This window comes from Formica exsecta, unplaced genomic scaffold, assembly GCF_003651465.1.
Source record: "Formica exsecta isolate Colony F162 unplaced genomic scaffold, ASM365146v1 scaffold194, whole genome shotgun sequence".
Taxonomy (NCBI): domain Eukaryota; kingdom Metazoa; phylum Arthropoda; class Insecta; order Hymenoptera; family Formicidae; genus Formica; species Formica exsecta.
The window spans coordinates 582,796-609,966 of record NW_021849240.1 but is presented as its reverse complement, the minus strand read 5'-3'; the positions used below and the strand labels follow the sequence as shown (position 1 = coordinate 609,966).

The 27,171-nt window shown below is 33.7% G+C and overlaps 3 protein-coding genes across 9 annotated transcripts in view; 1 reads left to right on the top strand and 2 right to left on the bottom strand.

The window, feature by feature from the left end:
• Positions 1-4,823, bottom strand: part of LOC115234039 (dipeptidyl aminopeptidase-like protein 6) — a 52,233-nt gene extending 47,410 nt beyond the window's left edge. For 2 of the 3 annotated variants that reach the window (XM_029804740.1, XM_029804742.1), the window contains exon 1: positions 4,086-4,823. The gene's annotated coding sequence lies outside the window, so the exon portion shown is untranslated. Of the gene's footprint in view, positions 1-3,836; positions 3,995-4,085 lie in introns of those variants that run through there. The other variant, XM_029804741.1, reaches the window with a different exon arrangement.
• The window catches only part of LOC115234042 (MAGUK p55 subfamily member 2), a 45,589-nt gene that overhangs the window by 7,116 nt on the left and 11,302 nt on the right, over positions 1-27,171 (top strand). The window contains exon 1 of one of the 4 annotated variants that reach the window (XM_029804748.1): positions 22,766-24,092. The exons of 2 other annotated variants lie outside the window; for them this stretch is intronic. In XM_029804748.1, the coding sequence (XP_029660608.1) occupies positions 23,993-24,092 (100 nt within the window). In that variant the 5' untranslated portion in view covers positions 22,766-23,992. Of the gene's footprint in view, positions 1-22,765; positions 24,093-24,915; positions 26,085-27,171 lie in introns of those variants that run through there. One more of the 4 variants, XM_029804749.1, reaches the window with a different exon arrangement.
• On the bottom strand, positions 11,825-20,660 carry LOC115234040 (venom dipeptidyl peptidase 4). Of its 2 annotated transcripts, XM_029804743.1 has the most exons (14): positions 20,430-20,660; positions 18,863-18,917; positions 18,455-18,684; positions 18,234-18,308; positions 18,109-18,161; positions 17,298-17,494; positions 16,937-17,106; positions 16,723-16,823; positions 16,359-16,607; positions 15,901-16,115; positions 14,265-14,547; positions 13,268-13,462; positions 13,017-13,177; positions 11,825-12,870 (listed from the first exon to the last, which is right to left on the bottom strand). In XM_029804743.1, exons 1-14 carry the CDS (start codon positions 20,451-20,453, stop codon positions 12,563-12,565), a joined length of 2,316 nt encoding a protein of 771 aa, XP_029660603.1. In that variant the 5' UTR covers positions 20,454-20,660; the 3' UTR covers positions 11,825-12,562. The 2 variants fall into 2 exon arrangements, with proteins under 2 accessions (XP_029660603.1, XP_029660604.1); XM_029804744.1 differs by lacking the exons at positions 18,109-18,161; positions 18,863-18,917; positions 20,430-20,660 and having other exon boundaries at positions 18,455-18,628.

Here is a 27,171-nt window from a genome sequence, read left to right as displayed (position 1 = left end):
GGGGGGGGGGGGGGGGCGGTATGTTCTAATTTACTACGATTTTACCGTAGGAATTCCGTATTCCATAGAGAATTTAAAAGTTAGTAAAAGAAAAACTTTTGGTCTGTACGTCCGATATAATGGCAGGATCAGAATTTATATCTCTTGGCGCATTCACGTGCATTTATCCTCAAATTTTAATTTGACCCATTGGCCCACTTCGTGATAAAAAATAGCGACTAACTTAGTTAAATCGCTAAATCGAACATATTGACTTACGAAATTGAAATTAAATATTTCTCCTTCTTGATATTCGTGATATTTGTATTTATTGTTAGAATGAACGCTACAAATCGTTGCCTGCTCGAAAACGTGTGCAAGATTAGTACATACTGAGATATTTTTGTAATATGTAATATCAGCGATGCGATGTAATCGTTCTAGCAATTCTTTTTTTATTTGTTTTGTTTCAGAAATCCACATTTTTTTATGACAAATGCAAAATGATTCCGAGATAAAAATAATAGAAACAATTTATTTTTATGTTATTCTTTAGGCAAAATTTAAAGTCAGGAAACTTTCTTATGGAGGGAAATTAATATATGTGTAGACCGGAAATGATTGCCCGTACTTTACTGTTAGAAACGGCCAAATTCGCGAAAACGATTTTGTTAAAGGAAATTAGCGTGCCGCCGAGAGAAATTATGGCTCGGTAGTGTCGGAATCTGACATTCCGATTCGATGTCCGATACGAAAGTAACTTTGTCAACCACATGCGGTTACTGAAGTTGAAAACTCGTGTCATTCGATTAAGTGGGAATTTCTAACGTAAGGCGCTGTTATAATTTAGAGAGAATCAAATGACTTAATTAGATACATAAATAGATACGCATATTTATAACGTGATTATCAAACATTATCGCGTGATATTTTGATACGCCCGCTAAGAATAAACCAAGTTTGCATTCATATTTTTTATATAAATATCAATATAAATCGGAACGCATGTAATTTAATTTACTTACACTATAGAAGAAAAAATTAAATTATATACTAAAATATATATTTAAAGAAAATACAATCAAAAGAGAAAAAGAGAGAAAAAGAAAGAAAGAGAGATATAAGAAAATGAAGATTAATATAAAATTGACGATATAAATCTATTGTGACAAGGATCTTCGCAATTCCATCTTTTGTTTTTAAGATGCAAACAGCCGATGAGGTTTTATGAACATTATCGTCCTATTTTGCATTGTTTTAAATTTAAATAGATACGAAAAGAATAAAACATACCTATCAGTGCAATCTCTTGGGAGATCTGAGTGAGTCGCGTGTTACAATGAAACTATCAGATCTTTTCTATCTTAAGAACAGTCTTAAATATGTTTTATCTCGATAAATATGACATTTATATATATACTCTGTAAGATTGATCCCAACTATCAAAGTGGAAAATTTTAGAATATATAACAGAGAAACAAAAAGAAATAATATAGAAAAAACTATTTTAATGTCAAAAATAAAATTAACTTTGTTTTTATCATATTCTAATTATTTATCTTATATATATAAAAGAGAGAAAAAGCTTTTTCTCATCATATATTTCTTTCAAAACATTTTTTTTTAAATGACGAGATAAATTCTCGATATAGCGGAATCAAAATGTATAGAGGGAAAAAGAGAAGTGTATTTTAGAAATATTTATTTTATTTCCTAAAATCTGTTACGTGTTTGGAAATATTCTAATTTACATGGTCACATTTTTCACGTTTCCGAAGTATGACTGTACGAACACACTCGTAATACAAAAATAGGTTTTTTTTTTTTAAATCCGAAACGCGTGTTTACCCTATCGACAAAGATTCATCGATATCGAGACCGTGGTGTACCAGCCAAAATTCCTAAAACATACGGTAGTAACAGGATGGTTGACGTTCATGTTCGCGCGCATTGTGTACATCGTGATTCATGCTTGGATTTCCAGTAATTAATGCGGCGCTCGTTGTTGCAAAAGCACCACGTCGGGATGCATAAGCTGCGTGTCAGCGCTGCACAAAGTTCGAAATTATACAGCATTTTTCAACTCTATCCCAAATTAATCGAAAACTTTGTCATTTTTAATCTTGTAAGATACAATAAAAGCGAAAAGATATATAAAAGATAAACAGATACAATCAATGCTCTTTAGAATATCATTTTAACATAGCATATTCTAAACAATGGCCAAGCTGCTCTTTTGACAGATTTGAAAAGTATTTGTGTATGAGCTTCGGAAATTGCACAAACGAAATAAAGAGAGTTATAGACGAAATAAAGATAGTTAAACTTCTGAACAGTCTTCTTTCAGAAGATATTTTAAAATTAAAATATTTTATAATCAAGCCATTTTTTAACTATTTTATATTTTTTTACTTTTTGAGGTATCTAAATGAAATACAATAGTATACAACTAAATACAATCAAAGTATTGCAGAAGGAAATAATTACTTTAGTGGAAATTTTTATTTTCTCCGGAATCATACACTCCAGGTTCATACACACATCGGTGCCAGTGTCTCTTTCGAGAGAATTAAAAAATGGATTCTTCTTTTTCCCATAGATAATTTCCTTAGAGAATAGAATGTTGAGAACCTTTTAACGTAAACTAATTTTAAAAAAGAAAAGAATAAAAAATGAAATCTCTAAAAATCTTTATTGAACACACAAGTTATTTCTTGATATTATATTTCTTCTGTCAATTATATCGAGAGACGGATTGGATTTTCGATTATTTAAAAAATTTGTTCCTTTATCGAAGAGAAAGAAAACTAATGGTATTGTATATTAAAGTAGAAAAATATCGCATTCTTTCACATAATATAATAAATTTATTTTAACTTTTGCGAAGAATTTGAATTCCTAAAGAAATTAAAGATTAATAAGATCATCGAAAATTGTGTAACTTCATACGAATAGGAGCGAATCAGATATTAAGCCATGGAATATTTTTGTCAGAAAACTGTATTAAAAAATATGATAGAATTGTGGCGTTTACAAAGCTACAAACTAGCAACAGGGAGTTTGTATTTGTCGATGGTTTAGGATTGAATAAGCGATACGCTATCATTACTCGTTATATACACGAAGAAATTATGTATATCATCATGACATACTCCGATATTGCAAAACAATCAGCGACAGTCACAGAAACGTAAAATTAAAAATTGGCTTGTAGATTTTTGAAAACTACAAAAAGCTTGATGGAAGAGAATTGGTAAATCTATCGATTTTACGATCATTTTACGTAATCGGATAGAAACATCTTGGAAGAATATAATTCATCGAACGATTTCTGAGAAGCGATATTGGGACTAAGTTTTAAAGAGTAATCCTCTTGACTTTTCTTACGGCAAAGAGAGCGTCTTCTAATCAGCAGCCGCGCGGAATCTGCTGCTTGAGTTTTCTCACGAGTAATTACAACTAAAGATCAACGAAGTTCATTAATTATGAAATAGATTTACAGATTTATAAAATAACGGATAAATATTAAGATTGCTTAAATGCACGACTTTAATAAAATCATATTTATTTTCTTTTTATAAAAAAATAAAGAATAAGATTTCTTCAAGTATTATCTGTAATTTAACGCAAATTTTCATTATTCGATAATAAAGAGATATCAATTTATGCTACAAATATTTACATTGTCGGGGGATAAATAGAAATTGTTTTTATTCACAAAGAAATAAATGTAAGTTTTTTATATTCATAAAAAATCTCAAATTATCTCGTTGACAAATTTATTACCGGGACAGACTTATTGGAAAAAATAACACAGATGTTTATAAAAAATTGTGAGAAATCTTCAAACTACTTACGATTTATAGAAGACGACATTCTAAATCATTCACAATATTCATCGAATCCTTAACATCTATGCAGACCAATACTTGCTTGCGAGTATTTATTCCATTGAAGCAGTTTAGCCTGTGTTTATTCGAAAGTCACATTCTCAAGCTTTCAAAGAGAACCACCACTGCGATTTCGACTTCGCGTCAATCCTCGATAAGTATATTTCCATCCCGTCAAAGTCCAAGGATTTTGCAAAATCTTATTGGGCTTCTTACCTCAACAAAAGGGAACACGAGCAGGCAGCCTCGAAAGATAGGGAAACGGTAGCTGAACGATCCTGCTGGCTGCCTCGAGGGAAGCTCGCCCGGGCGGCATGGCTCCCACCTCTTCACCTCGATCCTCCTGGCCGCTGTTGCCCGGTGAAGGATGTCCTCCGTTCGTTACTAATTCCGAGCAACTTGTATCGTTCCACTATCACCCCCGTAGTGTACACCTTATGCGATACACTTCTTTGTAGCCGCGCACCCCGCGTACCGTTCGTAACGCGAATAATTTTACTAGCACTCTTCCGCGCCAGGAAGTCAAGCGGCGTCTTTCGAGAAGACGACTTCACCGGATGTCGCACCACGTCGCGACGCGCCGGCTCTCATCGGATACGCGGACGCCGTTCGTCCGCGATTCGTTCGATCCTCGACTCGACGAGAAGAGAAGACCGAGAAAGGGGAAGAAAGAGAGAGATAGAGATAATAGAGAAAGAAAGAGGGATGGAAAAAGAGAGAGATGCCCGATAGGACACGGTAGATACCACGGATAAGAAGGGCCTCGTGATCGCGCGGAAGAGATGTAACGTTAGATGATGACGGCGACGATGACGACGACGACGATATATCGTGCAGAGTCCGTATGACTGTCGACAGGATCAGAAACAGGGAGAGGAGAGCACGGAGACCTGGGCACAGGCAGGACACGATGGCCCGGCCACTGCGCCGACACTGAGGCTACGCCGCAGCCTCGGCCTCCTGGTACTCCCTCTTCCTCGCTCTCTCGTTCGGTCTCGTTCTTGCTCCAATCGTCTCTCTCTAGCTTCCCGTCTCTCTGTAACGCTCTTTCCCCCCCGCCGCGAACAGCCCTCCCCTCCCCTCCCCTCCCCTCCCTGCGCTGTTGCTCGCGCGCTCTTTCTTTCGCAATCGCGCGTACGCGTGCCATAGTGGGTAATTTTGGAGAACCCTTTCGGTCTTTTGTTTCAGGTTCTTTTTCTCCTTCCTTATAACACGTGTACATCCTTCGTTTTGGAATTTACTTGTATGCCCTATGATAGTTTTTGAAAATATCTTTTTTTTTTTTTTTTTTTTTTTTGCGTTATGTGTGTGTCGCCGTTTTTTCTCTTCCGCTACTGAATTCTTCTTTTTCTATATCACACGACTTCTCCCTCCATTAACCATATTTCTAATTTTCTCGTCTTTCTCTCATTCTCTCATCCCCCTTTCCATCCCTTCTCCCTTCCTCTTCTTCTCCCTCTCTCTCTCTCTCCCTTGCTTTCTCTCCCTCTCTCTTTTCTACACTCAATTCCCCCTCTTCTTCAATTCCTGTTCCTCTTCTGTCGTCTGCCGAAAACTGTGTCTCGTATCTTCCGCCCCACCGTTTTCGCGTCTACTATCTCTTTCTTCTTCGCTCTTGTGCTTCTACCGATTCTTCCTCTCCTTTTCTCTCAATTGATATCTACATCGCTTTTCAACCACTGTGGTTCCCTTTCTCTTCCTCTTCCTCTTTCTCTTTCTCGCTCGTATCGTTCATCCCCTTTCGTTGGACCTCTTGAATATTGCTATCACATACATTCTTTCTTCCGTAACTTTTCCATTTCTCTCTTTTTCACTCTTCATCTTTGTCCGTTTTTCGTACATCCTTCTTCAACTTGGATATCCCTTTATTCCTTCCTTTGCACTTTCCGTCCTTTCCTTTCACCTTCCATCGACTGCCACTAGCTATATACGATTCCACCTCTCTCCCTTTCAGGATCTTCCATCCCTCTTCCATCCGTGTCCCCACATTCTGAGTTTCATCCCTTTCGTTCATCCAGCGCACTCCCCTCCGTTCTTGCACTAGCGCGGCGGTCTCGCGTTCTTCACATCTGTCGCGTTCCACCACGAAAGTCAACCCTGTATCGTTATAGGGTGCATCTTTTCTTTATTCTATCGGAAAAGCTTACGAGACATTCCTCAATCAAACGAGATAAAAACACTTGAACATTTATACGTTCTGAAAATAATATCTTATTCACGGACGAGATAATATATAGATAATTTATAATAAGATAAAACAAAAGCATGTATAGGAAATGATAATATATAGGACCCTGTATTTTAAAAAGAAAATAATAGATTATTAAATATTATATAATAATATTGTAATAATATCACAGAAATACTATTATATGTAAGGTAATTTTATTGAAGAATTACGCTGTAATTAGAATTGATGCGGAAAATTCCCGTATTATGCAAAAGCGCCGGCAGTAATGTCAGAGAGCATATTTTCACGCGGATTTTAACGAATTAATTAAACGTGGCCTACTGAACCAAACGCGGAAATAATATCGTCCGGTTTTTCACCTAACCGCGAATTGCGACGGAATTGCGCTTCTTTGAAAATTGAAAAGCTTTAAGATGCACGTCGACAAATACTCTATTGTTTTTCATGCAGTCGCACCATCTTTTAGCATAAAATATATCATGATCCTCAATCACATCGCACGCCGCTATTTATCCGCTTATCCTTTTCCTTCCTTCTTTCCTTGCTCATTATATTTATTCCTTTCCTTCACCTCACTATCGAATGTTTTCAGTTATGCATATAAGTAGCTACATTTAGTAGTTAAAATTAAATATGAGATTTTTGATTCTGAGATTTATTTGATAACAGGTGTAATAGAAAATCTGATAATGAAAGTGCAAAAAGCGATAAAATGAGTAAAGAGAAGTAAAATTGCAGGAAGTTATGATTTTAATCGATCATTAACTCCACTTTTAATTTTACAAATAATATAAATATATACTCATCGCTTCTTTTGTTGAGTGATCTCACAATTTTATTTATCCTGATTGTGAGTGATCCGATCTAGACAGCATTTTTATTTCAGACGAACGACTATATCGACTTTTACGAGATTTATCTTATCCATCTTTTAGCTCAGAGATCTGCGCGCGGTTTTCTGTTTTCTTCTCTTTCCTATCCATCCTATTTCTTTCTTGTATTTTCCGCTTACCTCAAGCAATGCTGTGCTGAAGTAAAGGTTTACGGATAAAGGAAACGAAATTGAGTTCTCCATGCTTATTTAACTGCAGAATGGATGGAATTTTTGTAATAGAGTTTGCATTATATGCTTTTTAATATATTTGATTTTAACAAATTAGTAGAAGTTGACAAACATTCTTGATGAGAGGCTCATATTCGGAAACATCGCGTTTCATCGTAATATTGTTTTACTCTATATAAAAAGATAAGTTATTGTTTAAAGACTCACGTTTGCAAAGATGTAAGGAACGAGATTCGAATACCGTATAACGCCGCGGCATTACAAAATATCGCGCGTGATCTCGTCGTCGTTCGTCTTGTTGTTTTACGCACCTCCCCAAGGGTGCGCGATGGGCTCATATAAACGTCGTCTCGGTTCATTCCGTAAATTCACAAACTGGCGAAGATAAATTCGACACAGGATGCACGCCATAAGTCGTGCGTACCGGTAATGCCATAGTAACGACGAGCCATGAAATTTTTGCGCGCTTTTAAAGAATTTAAATAATCTTGTAGCACGGAATTTCTCGTCGACATCTTTTTCGGATACCATCGACGAACGTTAGTAATCTTGCCTCAATATACAAAACATCCGTGAAAGTCTCGGCAACACGCGAAAACGTTATTACGCTATAATAGGGATGACGAAAATAGTAGAGTGCATATTTCGGACGTATCCTTGCTAGTAGCACAGAAGGCAAGATATCGCGTATTATCACGCGGTACCATCCAAGAACGTGTCGAGGCCGACGTAGTTTACAGTACCGGGACCTCCCTTCATAGTCACGCAAAATGAAAAGCTACCGCAGTCTAACCTTATTCAAGGAATATCGATTGATGGAACAAGAAACGTTGCATGCGCGTCCTTGACTCCGGAAACCTTTCCGTTTCAAGGGCCAGGGTCGGCAGGTAAGAGATTAATCGTTCAGGAAACTTTTCGCGCGCGGTCATGAAGACCTTCATTGTTTCTTGCAAGACACCCACTTGATCGTCAAATAAGTTACACGAGAAGCTCCTCCAGTTTTTCTTTTAAAAGAGTCATTAATGCACTTAATAACGACGCGAGATATAGCAAGATGATAGAATTTGATGATAGAATTTGTTTAGATAAATCAAACTAAAAGAGATATTACGCTAGTACTCTGGAAAATAATAAAATGAAATGCGAGAATATAAATGTTTTTACACATTCCTTTTTTTTTTTTTTTTTATTACAATTATTTGTTATTGTACATATACATACGCACACGCGCGCGCATATATTTGTATGTCTCTGCTCTAAAGATCCGCTTTAAAAAAAGAAACGATAATTTATTTCAACAAAATAAAAGTTTACCGTTTTCATCTCGAATCTATATATTTTGCCGCAATCACAGAAATGATATCGTAGCACGCTCTTGATAACGTAGCCGTCCTGTAAAGATGGGGTGATCTCATCCTACACGATAAATTCGAGAATGGCATCGAGCACACAAAGGACAATAACGAGCTTTCGAGAGGTCACACTGGCGGAAATTCGTCTCACGGGTTCGATCGAAATGCAGTTTCGATCTGCGGCAAATTCGAAGTAGATCCGGAACGGATGCGCGTCGGTGAGAGAAATTTACCCCGGTGACATTTCAAGCGATGGCTGTAGGTCGATTATGCAACAATCATCGCGGTGGGAATTTCTGTATAAAATTTAAATTGTCTCGGGAATAATAGACATTTTGGGAGACACGTGCGACTACGACGAAAATGAAATATATTGATGTTGCGATAAATTAAATTACCATACTATACTTTGATCTCCTTTATATGCAAATGTAAAAAAGATATGAAATCAGACAAATAATTAACAAGAGAACAGATGTTATTATCGATAACTAGTATGAAATATGAAAAACCACTTAATACTATGGTAAATCTTTTAATTAAATAATAATTAACGTATATAAGTATAAAAATTTAAACTTAATTTAAAATTTAAAATATATTTTACATCTCTTCTTCTCTTTGTTATATAATTATATTTTTATTTTTTAATTTCAATAAATAGTTTTTATTGTTTGACGATGAGTGTAAGTTTCTAATAACGAGAATTTATATATTTATACCAAAGCAACTTTAGTCAGAATGGTTATATTGTTAAACGAAAAACAAACTGTACGTTATGTTTCATTTTCCGGGCGGCTTTGATACTTCCGTTTAACAATTGACTCTTTTCACAAAACCCATTGGCACGCGTTACAGATAGGTAGAAATGGATTTTCTACCTTCTCCCCTCTTATTCTCGCTAGTCAATCACATTTTTATTCAAAGGCGCGTTAACGTAACGTTTTCATAGTAACAAGAATCTTCAATAGCGAAACGCGAAGATGTCATAGACATTCGATCGTTTACCATTTAAATCTGCATGGTTTTTTTAATTGTTTTTTCATGGTTTTTCTATGAATAACATTCGAACGATAGATCACGAGATTGCACCAACGATAACATTATTAATGGAGAGTAGAGTTTTTCTTAATTTAAAAATACTAACATAAATTTAATTGACATCGACTTGCGTATCCGAATTAAATGTCGCGAGTTTTATCCTCGTTATTTTTGTTGTTAAAATTTTTTCATCACACTAAAATAGTGGAGAAAATTGTCTCAGAGATATCAAATTAGATCATCGCTTCGTTCTTGTCGTTCTCCCAACCCACTTCTCGACTGCGCCACTTGTCTCCGCTCATTCCTTGTGAAACTTTTAGCAGGGGTAGGGTTGCATCTCATTATAGTTGGACGAGTGTACTCGCGCTCCATTTGTCTGGTGGCCGAAGATCGCTATCCGCGTCGCCGATAGCATTTACGGACGATGAAAAGCGGTTGGGCGGGATCGATGACGACGCGTGGCATTGTTTTTGCTCGCGAGAACTGCATGACCGCGACAATGGCTAGCGCACCAAACACCTCCTACACTCTACACAACGTCGTTTCTCTACCACAGATTCCTCTAGCGCGGAAAATAGGCTACGTTCCTTTTGTTTAGGCTCTACTTGTCGCGAATCGAATGTAGTTTCCTCTGCTTCGGACTCATCACAATTCAATCTTAAAACGAAGTCTTACCGTACGTGACGGAATCGACTTTTGTGAGAATTTCTGTAGTAGTGATAAATTCACGTTTGTCCTCTTCTTCATTTTATCTCACTTCATTTCATTTTATAGTTTAAAGTATATTCTTTGTAATTACTTTGTAATGATTTTTTTACTGTAAAAATAATTTTAAGCACTTCTCTTGTATTTTTATCAATTGGTTAAAAAAATTGGAAAACATGACAAAATATATAGTTTATTAATTAATCGATTAGAATCTGAATCGTTGAATTTGAATCGTTTCCAAGTATCTAAAGTATATGTAAGATCAGAAATTTTGACGAATCTATCTGATCACCATTCAACTAAAATGAAGAAGAGTAATACCAAGGTATATCTAAATAAATCGAATTGCTTGCCGTATATTGTAGATTTGCGTGCCAAGGCAATCTCTCACAATGTTCATCAGCTATTAAAGCACCATTTAAATCAGTGTATGTGCATACGAATGAGAAAGATATCATTTCGATACATATCGAGATAAATATTTGATATCTTTAATATTGTATTATCTCTTTAATATCTCAATGATTTGATTTGATGTCATATTAACATGTTACGTTTATTATATATACATGTTATGTATATTATATCGCGATAATAATATATTTTGTTTTATTATCTATATTTTTTTATAATGAAATACCTGAAATATTTTTAATAATTTTATATATAAATATAATACGCACACATATATTTACAAATGCTTCGAGAAAAGTGTGGTTAAAAAAGATATTTGTATGAGAAAAATTGATCTATCAATGCTAATAAATATAAGACGTCGATTAGATATTAATGTCGAAAAAATAACGATTTGAATTTGATGAAAATCCCCCATCGAATGTCCTTCTTAATCTTCGCTGACCGAAAAGAGTCATAAACTCAGTGGAAACTCGCTCGAATGTTTGAACAAACATTTTTCTCCCCAACTGTCGAAGATTCCAGGTCAGCGAACCAAGTTACCTCGAGAATTCGCCCATCTAAGGCACACAAGATCCGCGGATACGATGGATAGAATGATTAAATTTCCCAAAAGTCCTTTTGCCCATACTAACTGATCGAATTGGACAGGCGAACTACGTGGATAAAAACATGATTGTCAGAAAATGCAAGAGCAAGACGTGCATCGTGTATGTATATTCTATCCTATACAAAGAAAGAATGATAGAGAAGAATTTGTTTCTTTTCTGGCCAATAATATGAAAATCCAGGTCATCGATACAGGGAAATCGGTTTTAAAATCTGTCACTATGTACAACAAGAAATTTTGCTGAGTTTTTTGTAATAAAAAACATTTGACAATATCGCGAGGTTCATTACATCTGTTTGCTGACAGAATAATAATTATAATTATTACACTAAAAATATAAAGATTTAGATAAAACTATATAATATCTAATAATATTGAGAACGGATTCTTTTTTTTTTTTTTTTTTAATGGACTATAGATTTAATTTGTTTTGATATAATTATGTAAAAAACCAAACAAAAAGAACATTCTATTAAACGATGCCATAATATGAAAACTATTGGGATTATGACACGGGCAAAACTTAATCTATTTGTAAAAGCAACGGATTATGAAATGACAGACGGTTAATAATCGCTAATTTAATTTCTATTCATATTTGTATTTTCTATACAATTTAATATTCTATTCATACTATTGCATACTATTTACATGTAAGAAAATTTTTTTATAGAAATTTGTTGTCGAGGTTAACGAGATTAGCGATTACATATATATTATAATAAATTTAACAATATATATGTTAGATAAAATCCTTTCCGTTATGAAAATGTTATATACAAACAAATTTAATCTTTTCGTAAAAATATTGACGGCTTCGATAAAAAGTTGTTGCAAAAATGTAACTCACACATTTTAAGAGATTTATTTGCACAATATAATATTCCTTTCAAAGATAAAATTATTATTTTAGTGTCACATTTTTTCGAATTTATTCATGTAATCATGAAACTTTCATTTTTTTCATTGTTAAAACATTACATTTTTTGTATTTCGTCGATCTCAGACAAAAAAAATTAACATTCACTTTGCTCAAAGAAATGACTTATTATATTTTTCATTGTTGCCATCGATATCTTCGAGATTACGTTGAGGCATAAGGCCCGCCTGTAATTGTAACAACAAGCTCTTCACATTATTAACATTAATATACGTATGCTATCTATTAATTTTTCCACATCGAACGTAATTGTCTAAATAGATTCTAAATTTTCAACATTCTTTTTTTATATTATATAAAAATCCCACATATTTAAGTGCAATCGAATTTGTAGCCGCGAATAATTCTCTTCTCCGGTGAATCTAGAAACGAGTTTAGGTCAAGCCAAAGCATTTGTTCCAAAATTTGTCCATCGTGTGATAGAAATGAGGGGACACGTGTTCGAGACCATGCGCCTCATCCGTGTACGTGATCTGTTCGAACAGGATGTCATTATGCTCCAGCGCCTTGGCGAGCGCCATCGCTTGCTGGTAGTGCACGTTGTCGTCTCCAGTACCATGTATTAACATGTATTTTTTGCCTCGTATTCCCTCTACTCGTCGTGTGATATCCGTGCGATTGTAACCGGCGAGATTGTCCTTGGGAGTCGGCAATCCCATGAATCGCTCCGTGTAAATAGAATCTGTAATAAACCGGATTCTAAGAAGACGCATCAATTATGCTCGACGACTAGATCAGAGAAAGATTGTTAAGATTAAGAGTTCAGATTATTTTTCCCCTCATTTATATATTATTTATATTAGAAATGATCAATTTGTCGCTAATTACCGTAATAGATCCACGAAGTTACAGGCGCAACAGATATACCACACTTGAACACAGAGGCTGTATCTGTTGCGAGTACCATGCCAGTAGTAAAACCACCGTAACTCCAGCCCCATATACCAACCCTATTCGCATCGATCCACTTATATTGTTTCAGCAGAGCTCTGAGATATAACAAAGAGAATATTTATAACGGTGTTTGTTGTCAAAAATGAAATAATAGCGCAATTATTAACAATATATAAATTACTCACGCAGTAACAGCGATCGTATCTTCGATCTCCACGGTTCCTATATTCTTGTATATCTCGAAGAGCATCTTGCTGCCCTTGAAGGCTGATCCTCGTGCGTCGATCCACGCATAGATTACGCGTTTGTTAGTTGTTAGATAATACTCATACTCATATTTTGCATTATCAGTGATTCTAACTGTGTTTGGACCGCCGTAACTGCGGAATAAATATATTTTCAAAAGATTATTTTATAAAAATTAGATATTTTATACATATATATTATATATAAGAAGCATAGCTTCCTCGTGATAGATTATGCAGATCATTTTTATCCAACTTTGTCCTACAAATGGGTAGCATAAATTTGTAAGTGAATTAAGCGCTCGACAAATGCTTCTTAAAAAAAGAAGAAAAAATGAGCAAGGTTATTAAAGGTAATTGATCGTTGCGAAAGAGCTTTAACATGAATCGATCCAACAAACACAGACTCGATCAAAGGTGACTCTAATTTTAAATGGAGATTGCGAATCCCTTTGCATGCCGATCAATCATACCATATACCAGTGTAATTGCGCTATAGCCACTATTAACGATATACAATGTATATAGGCAGGCATTGTCTTGATTAAACGCTAATATCGATCTAATTTTTACAAAGACTTTGCTTTTCCCAAGATTTGTTTTTTATAACATTTAAATTTTTCAAAATCTTTATACGAGTCGTCATAAAGATATTTACATTTGAATCAAACATAACGTAAAAAAATATATGCTATAATGTATGATAAAAAATATACATATTTATACAACAATAAAATTAATTTTAATTTATTATTTCCATAATATTGAATAATTTAATTATGTTTAAAAAATTTGATTATATGTTCATATTTTATGCGTGATATAACAGCGACAGTTTTAACGACAAAACTTTTTTGTTTTCTAAATTCTCTCGCGTAAAATTAAAATAATCGTAATTTTGCTTTTAAAAAAGTCAGAAAAATCTGAGTATACTCACGTATTTACTAACAAGGGATATGATTTATTTTCATCGAAATTCGGCGGCAGTAACAATCTGACCCTAGAATCATAGCCGTTTACGGTAATGTTGAAATTTCTTTGTTGCGGCATCAATCGTTGTGACAAAAGTTGTCTTATCAATAGATTAGTTTTCCAAATCAAAATTGGCTGATGATTTCTGTCCATAATTGTTATTGTAGCTGGATCAGGTCCAGAACAGGTGAGAGCGTAATATGATCTGAGCCTTGAAAAAGATGCAGTCGCGTATGTGCATTTATTTCCTGCAACATTTAAATTGTTAGAATTTTTACAGGAACAATTATAGATATCTACGAAAAATTATATTTTCTCGTTTTCTGTTCGACGTAATGAAGCATTTGCGAATGCCGTCTCGATTATTTTCACTTTGGCATTCTCGTGTTTGACAACTTTTGCTTTAATTTTCGGATAAGTATATATTAGTAATATCCATGTACACACACATACACACACACACACAAATAATAATATAAGATAATATAATGTAGGTAATATCACGCGCGCGTAAACTAATATAAAACGTGCATACAATTTTGTTTACTTGATATGGCACGAACTCTATGAAAGGAAAACGGGAGACATACATTTCTGCATTTTCTATACTTTTCACTACTAGTCACAATAAATTTCGATAAATAAAACATATTTTAATAGATGTAATAATAATAATATTTTAATGGATGTATAGCCGATATTTTGACCGAGCGTATCAGACTCATGGGCGTAGATTTTTTGGCCCGAATAATCCGGCGAATTAATCTTCTTTGCGATAACGTAGAAGAACGCAGCTGCCGTCAATAGCCGTAAAAACTTGTACGAAAAGTAATATTTCAGTCTCGCGTTTCATGCGACGTCTTGCGCATTAGGTCGAAATCTTTCGAATCTTCTCGCATAGCAATGAGGAGATAAGTTCGGGCCAAGTTCATACGAGAAAATTTAAAAATTCTAATTTGAATTTGCAGAATTGACTTTCCACGCGCTGTAAAAATGTGAAAAGATAATTGCGGCAATTTTCAAAAGGAACGTAGGTCCTAAATTACGTCGTCGTCACCACTCTCATTTGAAAGTTTTGCGTAAATCTTCCCGACACTATACATTCATGCGCATATATGTTAAATATTCATGAACACGACTTACAGCTTTCGTCAAATGAGTCATTACTCCCGATGGACTTTTGCGTTTTAATTGGAACATGTACCTATCATGTGTCTATAGATAAGTTACACAAATGCTGCCGACAATGCGTTTCAAAATTCTCCATCACCTATGAGATTTGCTTAAACATTTCCCAGTTTCGTTTAAGAATCGGACGCAAATTTAAATAAAATGAACGATCGGATTAAAATTTACAAAGTTTTTGTATTTTCCTCGCATACATATGCAGAAAATATTTTTTCACGCGAGATGCTATGCTTTAAATAAAATATTCCGATATTACTAAACGTTCTCGATAAAGTTACCACATTCGCGTATGGTGCAAGCTCGTCACATTAAACTGATGAAAAAAGTGATAGACATCGCATTTCTCCCCTTTTCCTCTCTCTCTCTTTCTTCCTCCAATCGTATCTGCGACATTCGTGATTTTGAGTACTCACCTTCCGGCGTAAGCAGCTCGCAGGATATGCAAGTTGGTTTTTGGCTCGCATCCAGAGGCACCGTATACAAATTCCTCTGGGTCGGTTCACCCGGTGCCGTAGCGAGGTAGTAAACTTTGCCTCTAAGCGAATCGACGGCCAAAATGGAATGCACCTCAGAGGGACCAGGCGTTAGATCTACCGATGAAACGAATCGGCCACTTTCGTATTCATATCTGACGATGTAATGTAAATGTTAGATTACGAGGGAAAAATAAATAATGAAAAAATTTTTGATACATATTTTTGACTCAATAATTTTAAATTTTCCCTAGATACCGAGATGCATTGAAAAATTTAACTTTTTCAATGCAATTTTTTCAACGCTAAAGTAATAAATGCTGACGCGAAATATTTTGAAAACATTATAGTTTTTATAGATCCATGGAGATGTATCTGTCCAAATTGTTTGGCTTTACCTGTCTATATGTCGAAATTTACCAGCGTTAGTGCCAGAATCCTTCAATCGTAAGAGTAACGCATAATCACCGGCTCTTATGGGGCGATTTGGCTGAAGCCAGCCCTCGATCTGCTCGTCGTACAAAATCGGTTTACTAGTACCCTGCGTATCGTACATGATCAATTGAGATTGATTTTGCACGCGGTTTGTCCATGTCACGATCACATGTGTTATGTCCCACCAACTTGCAGTGAACAAAATATTATCGCTGCGAAAGAAATTCAAGTAGAAATATATTAATATATAATCAATCTCTTATCAAGCAATATATGATTAATCTCTATTTAAAGACATTATTAATATTAAAATTACTATAAACTTGCCTGCCAACCACATCAACGGGCGCTTCCAAAATGATTGCTTTTGACGATGGATCATTTAAATCGATTACTGACAAAAAAACTGCTGGATTAGGTGTACCTACCTGAAAATTTATAGCTGAGAGATAATTGAATAATACTTTGAATATACATAGATTTAGAAATTCCCTCTCTTCTTTCTGTCTCTCTCTCTCTCTCTTTTGAAATAAAATTTTACCTTGGGATATTTTAGCTTTACTTGAGTAGGATATTGGTTTTCAAAAGCACCAGGTACGCCGTAATAAAAGTATGCCATGTCTTTTACTACAGTATCGTTAAAGGTTGCAAAGGCTAGATGCTGTCCATCCGGCGAATACCACATTGCGACTGCTGATCTAAATACTTCCTCTGCAATTAACATTTACAATTACCTATGTCATTTATAATTATCTAATAGAGACGCGCATTTACTTTGCGATGCATAATCCTCTTTGGAACAAACACTATTTGCATAAAGTATATTTATATTTATTATATACATGTATATTTATATATACATAAATATTTTTTTATATATTTATTTTTATTAAGATGATTACCTTCATATACCCAATCAGGAATTCCATTGTAAAGGACACCGGGTTTACCGCTTTCCGTCAATCTACGAACTATAGTCTGGCCGTGATTAAAAATCATGTGATAGATATCGTTATCATGAACGTAAACCAAATCATTGCCGATCGGCGACCATAACGCCAATACAATAGGAGTCTCATTCGCGATTTTTTCATATGTACTGCAAATGTATAGAAAACTTTGTTAAACATATTTTATCGCAATAGATAATGAGCCAATTAAAGATAGAAAGTAGCTGTAAGTATATAAAAATTTATATTATCTTAGCGTATAAATATCTGTATTATCCTAAGTATTATAATTGCTAAGATAATGATAAGATAAAATGTCAGATCTTTTGATCCACTTTAGTGACACACTTCAATTAAAAAAATATGCATTCAATGTTCTATTCATTTAAGACACATTCTATATAAATATACTATATATATATATATACCACAAAGGGAAAGTTCATTAAAATTCTCAGAAACTCTGATAATAAGCGAGAGATATTTAAAAGAGAAACCGCGACCCCCCCCCCCCCTCCTTTCCCTCAACGAAAATTCAGATTTTGATAAACCTATTTATTATAAAGACTAGGCATGATTAAGTTGACTTTATCTAAAATCTATGCATCTATCCGTTTTACTTTTTTATTTAGAAATATAAAATTTAGAAATTTGTCACAGACCTCGCATTGTTTCGCAATCAATTTGTTAATATTAATTGTTAATATCACCGGCGGTATAAATATAATAAATATGTCATAAAAATATGAACGAATAGATTTACCTGCGATTTACGTCGTATACTACATAGTTTCTAACGGTCGTGTGTCTGAATACCTGCGCAAATTATTTATCTTAGATCTATTCATATTTAGCAAGCGAAAAAATATTAAATAATTAATCACTTACTTGTTTAACATTGTAACCAAACAGTATGTATTGTTTGTCAGCCGAGAATGTTGCCGAGCTGAATTTGTATGGCAGCTAAAACAGTTTTAACATCGAATTTTATTAAAAGCATATAAATTGTAATAAACTGTTTGTTTAAAGTATCGAAAAAATGAAATATCAACTACAGATTGAAGTCTTTCCGAGATTAAATTACATGATGGATTATAAAATATACTTACGGGTAATTTTGATCCATCAAAAATCCGTTCATTCTTCCTTGTTACTACGTCATAAACAGTAATATTGCTCTTACTAATGTCTGTAACCATAATTTCTGTATCGGAGATCCACGTGCCATTGAAGCCGAAGATATAGTAATATTGAAGATAAATCTCCTCCAGAGTGAATGGTTTCTTGGTGATTTGATTATCATTGTTAATGCGAATATTGGTGCCATTAACATGTGAAACTAAACATATACGTTTAACACAAAAAATCTTAATGGCATATGATTAATATAATTAAAATTTATTGAAATTCTCAATATCTTTATCATTGATAATCAAAAATTTTTGTATATTTGTCAAATATTAGTTAGAATAAATTAATTACACAAAATATATTATATATTACATAAATCGACCTACTTGTCCGTGATTGGCCAATGAGCAGATAATTGCACAATATAAGAAGTCGGAGAATCTAAAAGAATTTTAAATTGTGTGTCAAGGATATAATGTTATTAAAACTCTCATAATACTTTCGCGTGGATATCAGTTTTCTATTATGATTACGTTCATACGACTAGATTCAAAAATTTAAATAAAAGAGAAAAGAGTAATATACACACACACAAAAGATTTCAAAAATAATTTATAGCTTGATGATAAGGGGAAAAAGTAGGATGATGAAAAGAAAGATGAAAGTAAATTAAACGGTCGCTATATCGAACTTTTGAGTATTGAATACAAAAATCACCTTGATAATGTTTAGACTAGAAATCAACAAATAGAATGAAATTACTGTTATCGCGTAAACTTTCAATTGCCTTTATGTATACCTTTACTCTCGCGAATTCTTAACTTTGGTTTGCTGTAATCAAGAAAACTTTTACGCTATAGGTTATTAATGTGTATATCTTTTCCATAAAAATTACTTTTATGAAAGACCGGAAGAAAAAAAAGATAGAAGAAGGAGGGAGGAGAAAAATTATTTTCTGCTTTAATCTTTTAAAGTTCTAAAATTGAAACTTGAACTGTGAATAAAAAATACCAACCAATCTTTTTAATATTGAAAAGGATAATCTAGCAAGCTACCCTTCTTTTTTATGTTAAAAAACAAACTATCCATATTATTAATTAATTTGAGATTGGCAATTTTCTTTCTTTTGCAATTACCAATTAGCCTTATTTAAAAAAAGGGGGTAACGGAAGAAATTTACTTAATTAATAAAATTAAAGTCAGTTAATATTGATGTAACAAATCCAATGAAATTAATCATAATTTATATCGGAAGAATAAATCTAAAAATAACTTAATGTTACGATAAGTTAATACTTTGAACGTATTATCGTATACTTTCTTAGGTGAAAATGAGGGATGGGGAAGAGCTTAGACGGAAGACGATAAATCGAGACAGTTCGAACCCTCGAAACTTTTCCATCCGCGGCTTACATCTGACGAAAAGTGCTCTTACGAACTTATCGATATGTCGAGATACCTTGTGCCTGTCCCATGAACAAAATCGAAACAGAAGTAAGTTGAATAAAAGCCACATGAAAGATTGCAAAAATTCTGGTAAATCGATATTTATTTTTTTGGTTACTCCTCTTAAGCGCATCATGAGAATGAATTCATTAATTAAATTCGTTGAAAATTTCAAAAAAGATATAATACTTATCTCTGATTTATTCATTTATACATAATTGCATGTCTCAAATACTTTACAAGCTATCGTTTTTCCCATTAGTTGATAATTTATTTGAAAGACTAAACTTTGAATTTGTTTAGCAATAGCTTGTAATTAACATTCTGATAATTTGTCAACTTTTCGAAATTCAATTTGACAAATGTCATCATTAAATACTGTAGATATTTAAATATATGTAAATTTCTCTATCTAACAATTATCGCAAAATAAAAGAAACAAATCCATGTTGTTGAGAATCGAAAAACCAATAAACCGCGAGCTTGGTATGCCATTAGACAACGTACCGTATATTTTTCCATGACGATCATCAGCTGATTTATTAATCGCAGAGTCTGGATGACGATTGAAAAATCCGCTGCTGACGCGTCGACCGATCTCGCGAGTCCAACAGAGACTAATATATCCTATGCTTTCTCGACGTGTTCGCAGCAATAGCACGTGCTCCCACCTCTTTCAACAAATCAGAGACACCAGTGTGTAAGCGCCTATGTTTCTTTTGTCGTGTTTATAATTAACTCTTTCCGCTTTTTAATAATTTGCTGCAGTATTTTACTGATGCCGATAAAATATCTCTTTCTACGTAAAATCAAATCAATTCGTATAAAAAAAAAAAAGAGAAAACGAATAGATATCATATCAAGCTTTTAATCAAGTTTTGTATACATATTTATATGCGATAAATATTATACTATAATTATACTAAATATTATACGTAAATTATGTATATATAATAAATATACACACGATTACATATTTTTCTTTCTTAAACATCAGAAATTGAGGACATTGTTACACAATGATAATTATACCATAAAATTGCAAAAGTCTTGAAAGAAACCAAAAACAACGAGTAACAAAACAGCGTGCTGTATTAAACGCCAACTGATAGTTGCTGTTATCAAGGCTGCCTGTTATTATTTAACTACATATGCGATAATAATTATCTATATATTCTCGTGAAATAAAAAACTAAAATTCTGTGCTATTTAGCTAGCATAATATTGAATGTGTTTGCCAATAAAATAGATTAAAAATCAATCAATTTTATCGATAGAGATTGTTTTTGTTAGAGTTTAATTGTTGGAAGAAATTAAATTGATCGAAATAAACTCATCGAACAAGTTATTATTTGAATAATTACGGTAAATTAATCATATCGAATAAATTATATACTATTTTTTCGTGTAATTCGATGAATGAAAATGATTAAAACATTTCTTGTGATTGCAAATATACTTTTTCATGTATATTTGTAAAGCATTCAAAACTCTGTTATCAGCAATAACGTACGAGTAAAATTTTTTTTACGATTTTTGCTTGTCATGAAATATATCATTTCAAATATGTATTATATGGCACTCGCACGTATACATCATTTTAATATTATGACATCAAAACATATAAACGCACTAATGTTCAATCAAACTCGATTCTTTTTTAATCTTTTTACATAAAACTTTTACAATAAAGATGTCGAGCTATTTTTTGCTTCTGGGTATTACTATTGAAAAAATAATTCGTGAGCAATAATATCAGCTGGAGTAAAATTCAAACCTTTTTAATTTTCATATTTACTTTCCACTTTCACAGTTCTGTGTGTTTCAATTACTTAAAAAAATTTATTATTATGAATATAGCCCTTAAAACACAGATTTCACTTTACATTTTTCAGAAATTTTAGTTGTCATATTTTCACGTTTACAAATATTTACATCAACACGTCAAAAATATACTTTTCGCTACAATAAAAGTCATTTCGAGAAACATGATCACTACGATCGCAACTGGTATGGAATTCAGCGGGTCAATGCCATAGCTATCGAGAAAAAGAACCATCCCCAACCTTCCTACTGATGCTACCAGCCATCATTTCATGGCATCGCGAGTGACACACTTTATGAGAGGAAACATTGCTGTCATCAGCGTTATCACCGCGTCCGTCTTCGTCGCAGTCATTTTGCACGTGGATCATTATCGAATCCCTAGCTCACGACAATCAGTCAATCTGATTCGGTTATAAGGTCGCTCGCACTCTCCATCGTTGGCGACTACATGAAAAATTGAAAAATTGCAATACCATGAATATACATGAAATGAAATGACAAGCGAGAATAAAAACAGATTTCTAGACATACATAGACTACTTGTCGTTCCAAAAAATTTAAAATAACATTTTCTTTTGCTGTTGTCTTATTGCCGTTCAAAATTATGAAATGCAAAATGTATTTTTGACGGCGAAATATATTTTCAAAAGAGAAAATACGTGTAAAATCATATTCAATTTCTCCATAAAATCTACACATTTTTATTTCTGTATTTTTTTCTACATGCTTTAATTTTACTCTGAAATCTTGCACAAATTAATACAAGAAGCAAATAAACATCTTAGAAAGCCATTGCGGTAATAATTTTAATCTGGGACATTATCTTTTTCAATGACTATAGTTTTCCTTATCGGAAGTCTGACTTTTTCATGGATATCTTAATCTGCACTTTTTCATTTTAATAACATTTTCCACTTTTAGACATGTAGGGAAGCACTGTATTATTTTTTAATAATGGCAACGTTTTTGGAAGGAATTTTTTTTTTTTTTTAGAAATACGGAATCATAAGAAACAGTAATACTGCAGTAAATTGAAGCTATTCGCCATCTCGTCTTAATGACACGAAATACAGAAACGATGCAACTTGAGTTACCTACCGGTAAGCCTTGCATTTGCTTTAACATGCCTACCAGATGCTAACGTCGGAATTTTCTTTGGTCTACGTTACTTGCTAGTAGATGGCTCTTAAAATATAGTAACAAGTATAAAAGAGATTCCGATATCTCCGTTTATAGACTATACGTACTATAATAGCATTATTCTATATTATTACATCGTTAAAATGATGTATAAAAAAAAAAACGTGCGTCAAATTCAAAATTTCTTAATTTAAATATAATTTAATCACAATTTTTGTATGATATTTTTCAAGTAAAAAAGGGAGTGAAACTAATTAAATACAGCACTTGTAGAGTCAGATCAATGCTTTTATTCAATAAAAGAATTAGTCTAAGATATTAGAGCATCAGATAAAAAACGACAGTAATATAGAACGTATATTAATTTGAAGCAAAATCACATTTCATTTGTATTTCGATTCAGAGAGCCCTCAAACATTAATGAAAATGATATTCTGTAAATTTGGAGAACGGTAGCAGGATAACAGCAAAAGAAAGTGTGCTATTTCAAATTTTTTTCGGAACGACATTTCCTTGCGTTAGTTCTTCTTCGCGCAGTGCCGCGAAAAATATTTCCGACCCTTTTATGGTGGCGTTTACTATCGATCGAGGGGGATATAACGTGTAACAGTCGCGTTGCCACGAGTCGAGAAATTGCCCCAAAGAGAAAGAGAGAAAGAAAGAGAGATAGATAGGGTGCACAAAGGCCACCCCCTTCGAACCGACGACTATAAGTACCGGTCGCGGTTGGTTCGTGCGACTCACGAGCGTCCTGTGATCTTGACGGCATGTGGTTATCGTTTTCGCATTCGGGTAAAAACTACTTGGCGCCGAAGTCGTTTCGATCTATGAATCTATGAATAGATCGTGATTCGCCGAACGGCGGTTCATTTCCATCGCGCAATAGCCGCGATCATCGTCCGATCGGAAAGCATCGATTCACCGGGGAAAAGCCAACGACATTCGCACGTGGAATCTTGGACAGAATAGCGAACATGACAATCTCATGGAATCGAAGAGTTTACGACGAATCTTCATAATGGCTGGATTACAAGTGAAGGACCTGAGTGATCGACCGGGATAGACGTAATGTCGCTCGGGATTAATTCAGAAAGTCAACCGAGATGATGCGGAATAAATCAAAGGGAAACGTCATTGACGACGTTTGTGGTTGCTCCGCTCTTTCGTCGATCATTCAGAGAAAAAACTTGAATTCCACTTCAGGTAAGATTATCCTTACAATTAGATGTATCTACGTACTCTTTTCGTTTTTTTTTTTTTTTTTTTAAATTAAATTTAAGTTGATTGATAAGTCACTTATTACGAAATATACGTTGGATTGGAGGAAAAAAACCATAATTGGTTTTCATGTTGCATGTATTGTGCTGAATGCTGATTGTAAGATTTACGTAAAATCTCACGAACAATCTCCGCTCAATGCTTCTTTTATATATATACATATCAAACATTATATAGAACTGTTTTTCCAATTATGAATGATTAAAATAACAATTTGATTAAAATCATATCGTACATTCAACGAAGGAACATAAAATACTGAAAATATATCACCTGCGTTTATTTAATTCATTTGAAATGGACATCAATGTCGGCAAGCTGTTCAAAGTTTGTCTACGGTGCGATTCGATCGATCGCCACGCACATGTTTTCCAGACGACGAGAACCTTGAGCGATCGATGACGCTCGGTGTGCAACCTTGAACGAGAAAAGCGAACAGTGATTATGATTTCCTTCCTGTTCGTAACGGAAAAGCTTCTTTAGGTCAATACGATTGAAATATTTCCGGTAATCGTCGACGTCTTGTATCTAGATGTCAGATCCTACTTTTATCGGTATTATATATTTCTCAGTTTCTCCTTCTCGTTTTGTCTCTTTTTTTATTTCTCTTCTTTAAATCGCGTCATTTGCCTTGCCATGGCGTTTTTCATCTTCTCAAGAATCATTTTCTTTATTTTTTTTTTTTTTTTTTTGATAATAGGGATCACTATGTTGATTTTTCTTTGTGTGTGAGCATCCGATCTTCAACATTTCAATATAATTTAATAGAGTTCTGTTTCTTTTTCCGAAGAGTTATAGAGTTTCTAATACATGCAAAAAATATTTCTGATAATTAAATGTAGAAAATAGGGAGCCAAAGAGCCAAAACAGTCTGACTGAACACGTCAAACAACCGTAGCGCACCGATTCATTCCTCTTATTTTTTCCTCTTCTTTCTCATTCTACATGCTGTATATCCCCTCCATAGATCCACCACAACTACCAGCTGGTTTGTTTCTGGATCATCTCCGACCCTTCGTAAAAGCTAGCTTTGAATCTCTGAAGACAGTCGACAGCCAACAGCGCTTACGAATCTTGGAGGCTTCCTCCGATCTCGCGCGTTTGTCTTTCATTTTTTATTATTGCAGTTTTTTTCATCCATATTTATTCTATCAATTTTTTATCGCATCTCGTTATTTTATTTCAAGATTAATTAATAATTTCTTCAAACAATGATTGCATATATTATTCGAGAAAAATTTCGAGCAAGTAGCATGAATTATGTGACGACGAAATCGTGTGAACGAGCGACGTTGAGTTTGTCTTATTGTTAAGTTGCCCCACTATCTCGGTGTCGTACCGCTCGCAATCCCCTCGTCTGGACCGAGTCTCTCGGGCCTTGGCAGGTGTAAGACAGTGTTTCCATTCACCGCAAAGTAATAGCGAAGAGAGCCACGACGGAAAATATTTTTCTTTCGCGAACTGCATTAAATGTTGAATTAATGCTATAATTGTCGCATCAATGATAAAATAGTGATAACAGGCTCATTATTAATGATAACAAAAGGTTCTTTAATCTCATGAATTTCAAGAAGAGAGTGTGTGTATGTTTTCCGTCTTAGAAATATTAAAAACGTGAAATAATATTTCAAACTTAAAATGATGACAACTTTACAAAAGTATGAAAAAAAATGTGATAGAGGAAATATGTGAAATAATATGTGTGTGAATGTGATAATGTGAACTTCGATATTGAACTTGCAATAAAGTTTCGTCAAAATCGAAAAAAGTTATCAGATATAGTTTTGTATTCGGGGCATACAAAGCTGAATGTTGTTATCATGGTTTTCTTCGGAAGAAAGGAAAAGCTGGAGGATCGGCGATTACTGGCCAGCATAGATGCGATGAATGGCGCGATTACCAATCAAATCGACAACGGTAAAATTTTCATTATTGTATGAAACAAAACATTTGCCATACAGCATCCCCGCAAATAATCTGTGAAAGATTTTATAATATAATAGAAATGGTTTCTCTCTCCGACAGAATTGTCGTCACGCTTCTCCGAGATTAAAGAGAAATGTTTTGTTATTCTACCCACACACATACGAATATATGTTTTTGATAGCAAAGCGTATTTTCTCGAACATCCGGTACGAATGAATTCAAATATTATCGCCAGTCGCATATTTTTAATTTCCCTCGTTTGCTTTTCCCGTGGTTTTAATATTAATTATATGGCATAACGATTACACCTTTCAGTTGACAACTTGCAATTGTCGTGTTTCCTGCCTGCTCGTGTATATAATTCATCAATACATCGCAATAATAATGCATTTCAAGATTGCATTCAGTGAGCTAATCAAATTGATAAAAAACAACTATGTATTACGAATTGATAATATTATATTGATGCTCGAAAACAATACAATAAGATAAAAACAAATTTGTGAAATTGTAATGTATATTTTAATTAGATGACATTTTCGTTGATATTTTTTTATATCTATACAATATACGGTTATATTATTGTATATAATATATATGTTTGTAATACATATATACGTTACATGTTATCACATTTTTTAGATTGAAATTCAATGTAGCTAATGCTAAAAAACATTCGTAAAAAATATATTTATTTAAAGCGTGAAAACCGGCAGCATATTCCGTATACATCGTACTTTTTGTGTTCCCATCCATGCTTCAATGCCTTGTAATGGCATGCATTTATCATTCATGTATAGTTGGCATAGGTTATTATTACATAGTCAAGTGACTTTTCATCGAGGACTCAAGTTTCAAGCATGTGTCGGAGCATAATCGCGATCAATAACTCGTACAAAGCACATCATTTAAATCTAAAAGTTGCATTTTCACAACGGGAAATCATCAAGGAACATATTTTTATATATATTTCTACTCTATTCTTTCTCTTCACAACGGTAAATTATGTGTAATATAAAGAATATTTTACAAAATTGAAAATATCATAATAATATTATAATTGTATATATTATATAAT

Coding starts and splice junctions, on each gene's coding strand:
- LOC115234040 (XM_029804743.1), bottom strand. CDS start 20,453: ATGATCGTCATGGAAAAATATACG. Junction 17,495..18,108: donor GTATACGACGTAAATCGCAG/GTAAATCTATTC, acceptor ATACATTTGCAG/TACATATGAAAAAATCGCGA. Junction 16,116..16,358: donor AAATTTCGACATATAGACAG/GTAAAGCCAAAC, acceptor TTACATCGTCAG/ATATGAATACGAAAGTGGCC.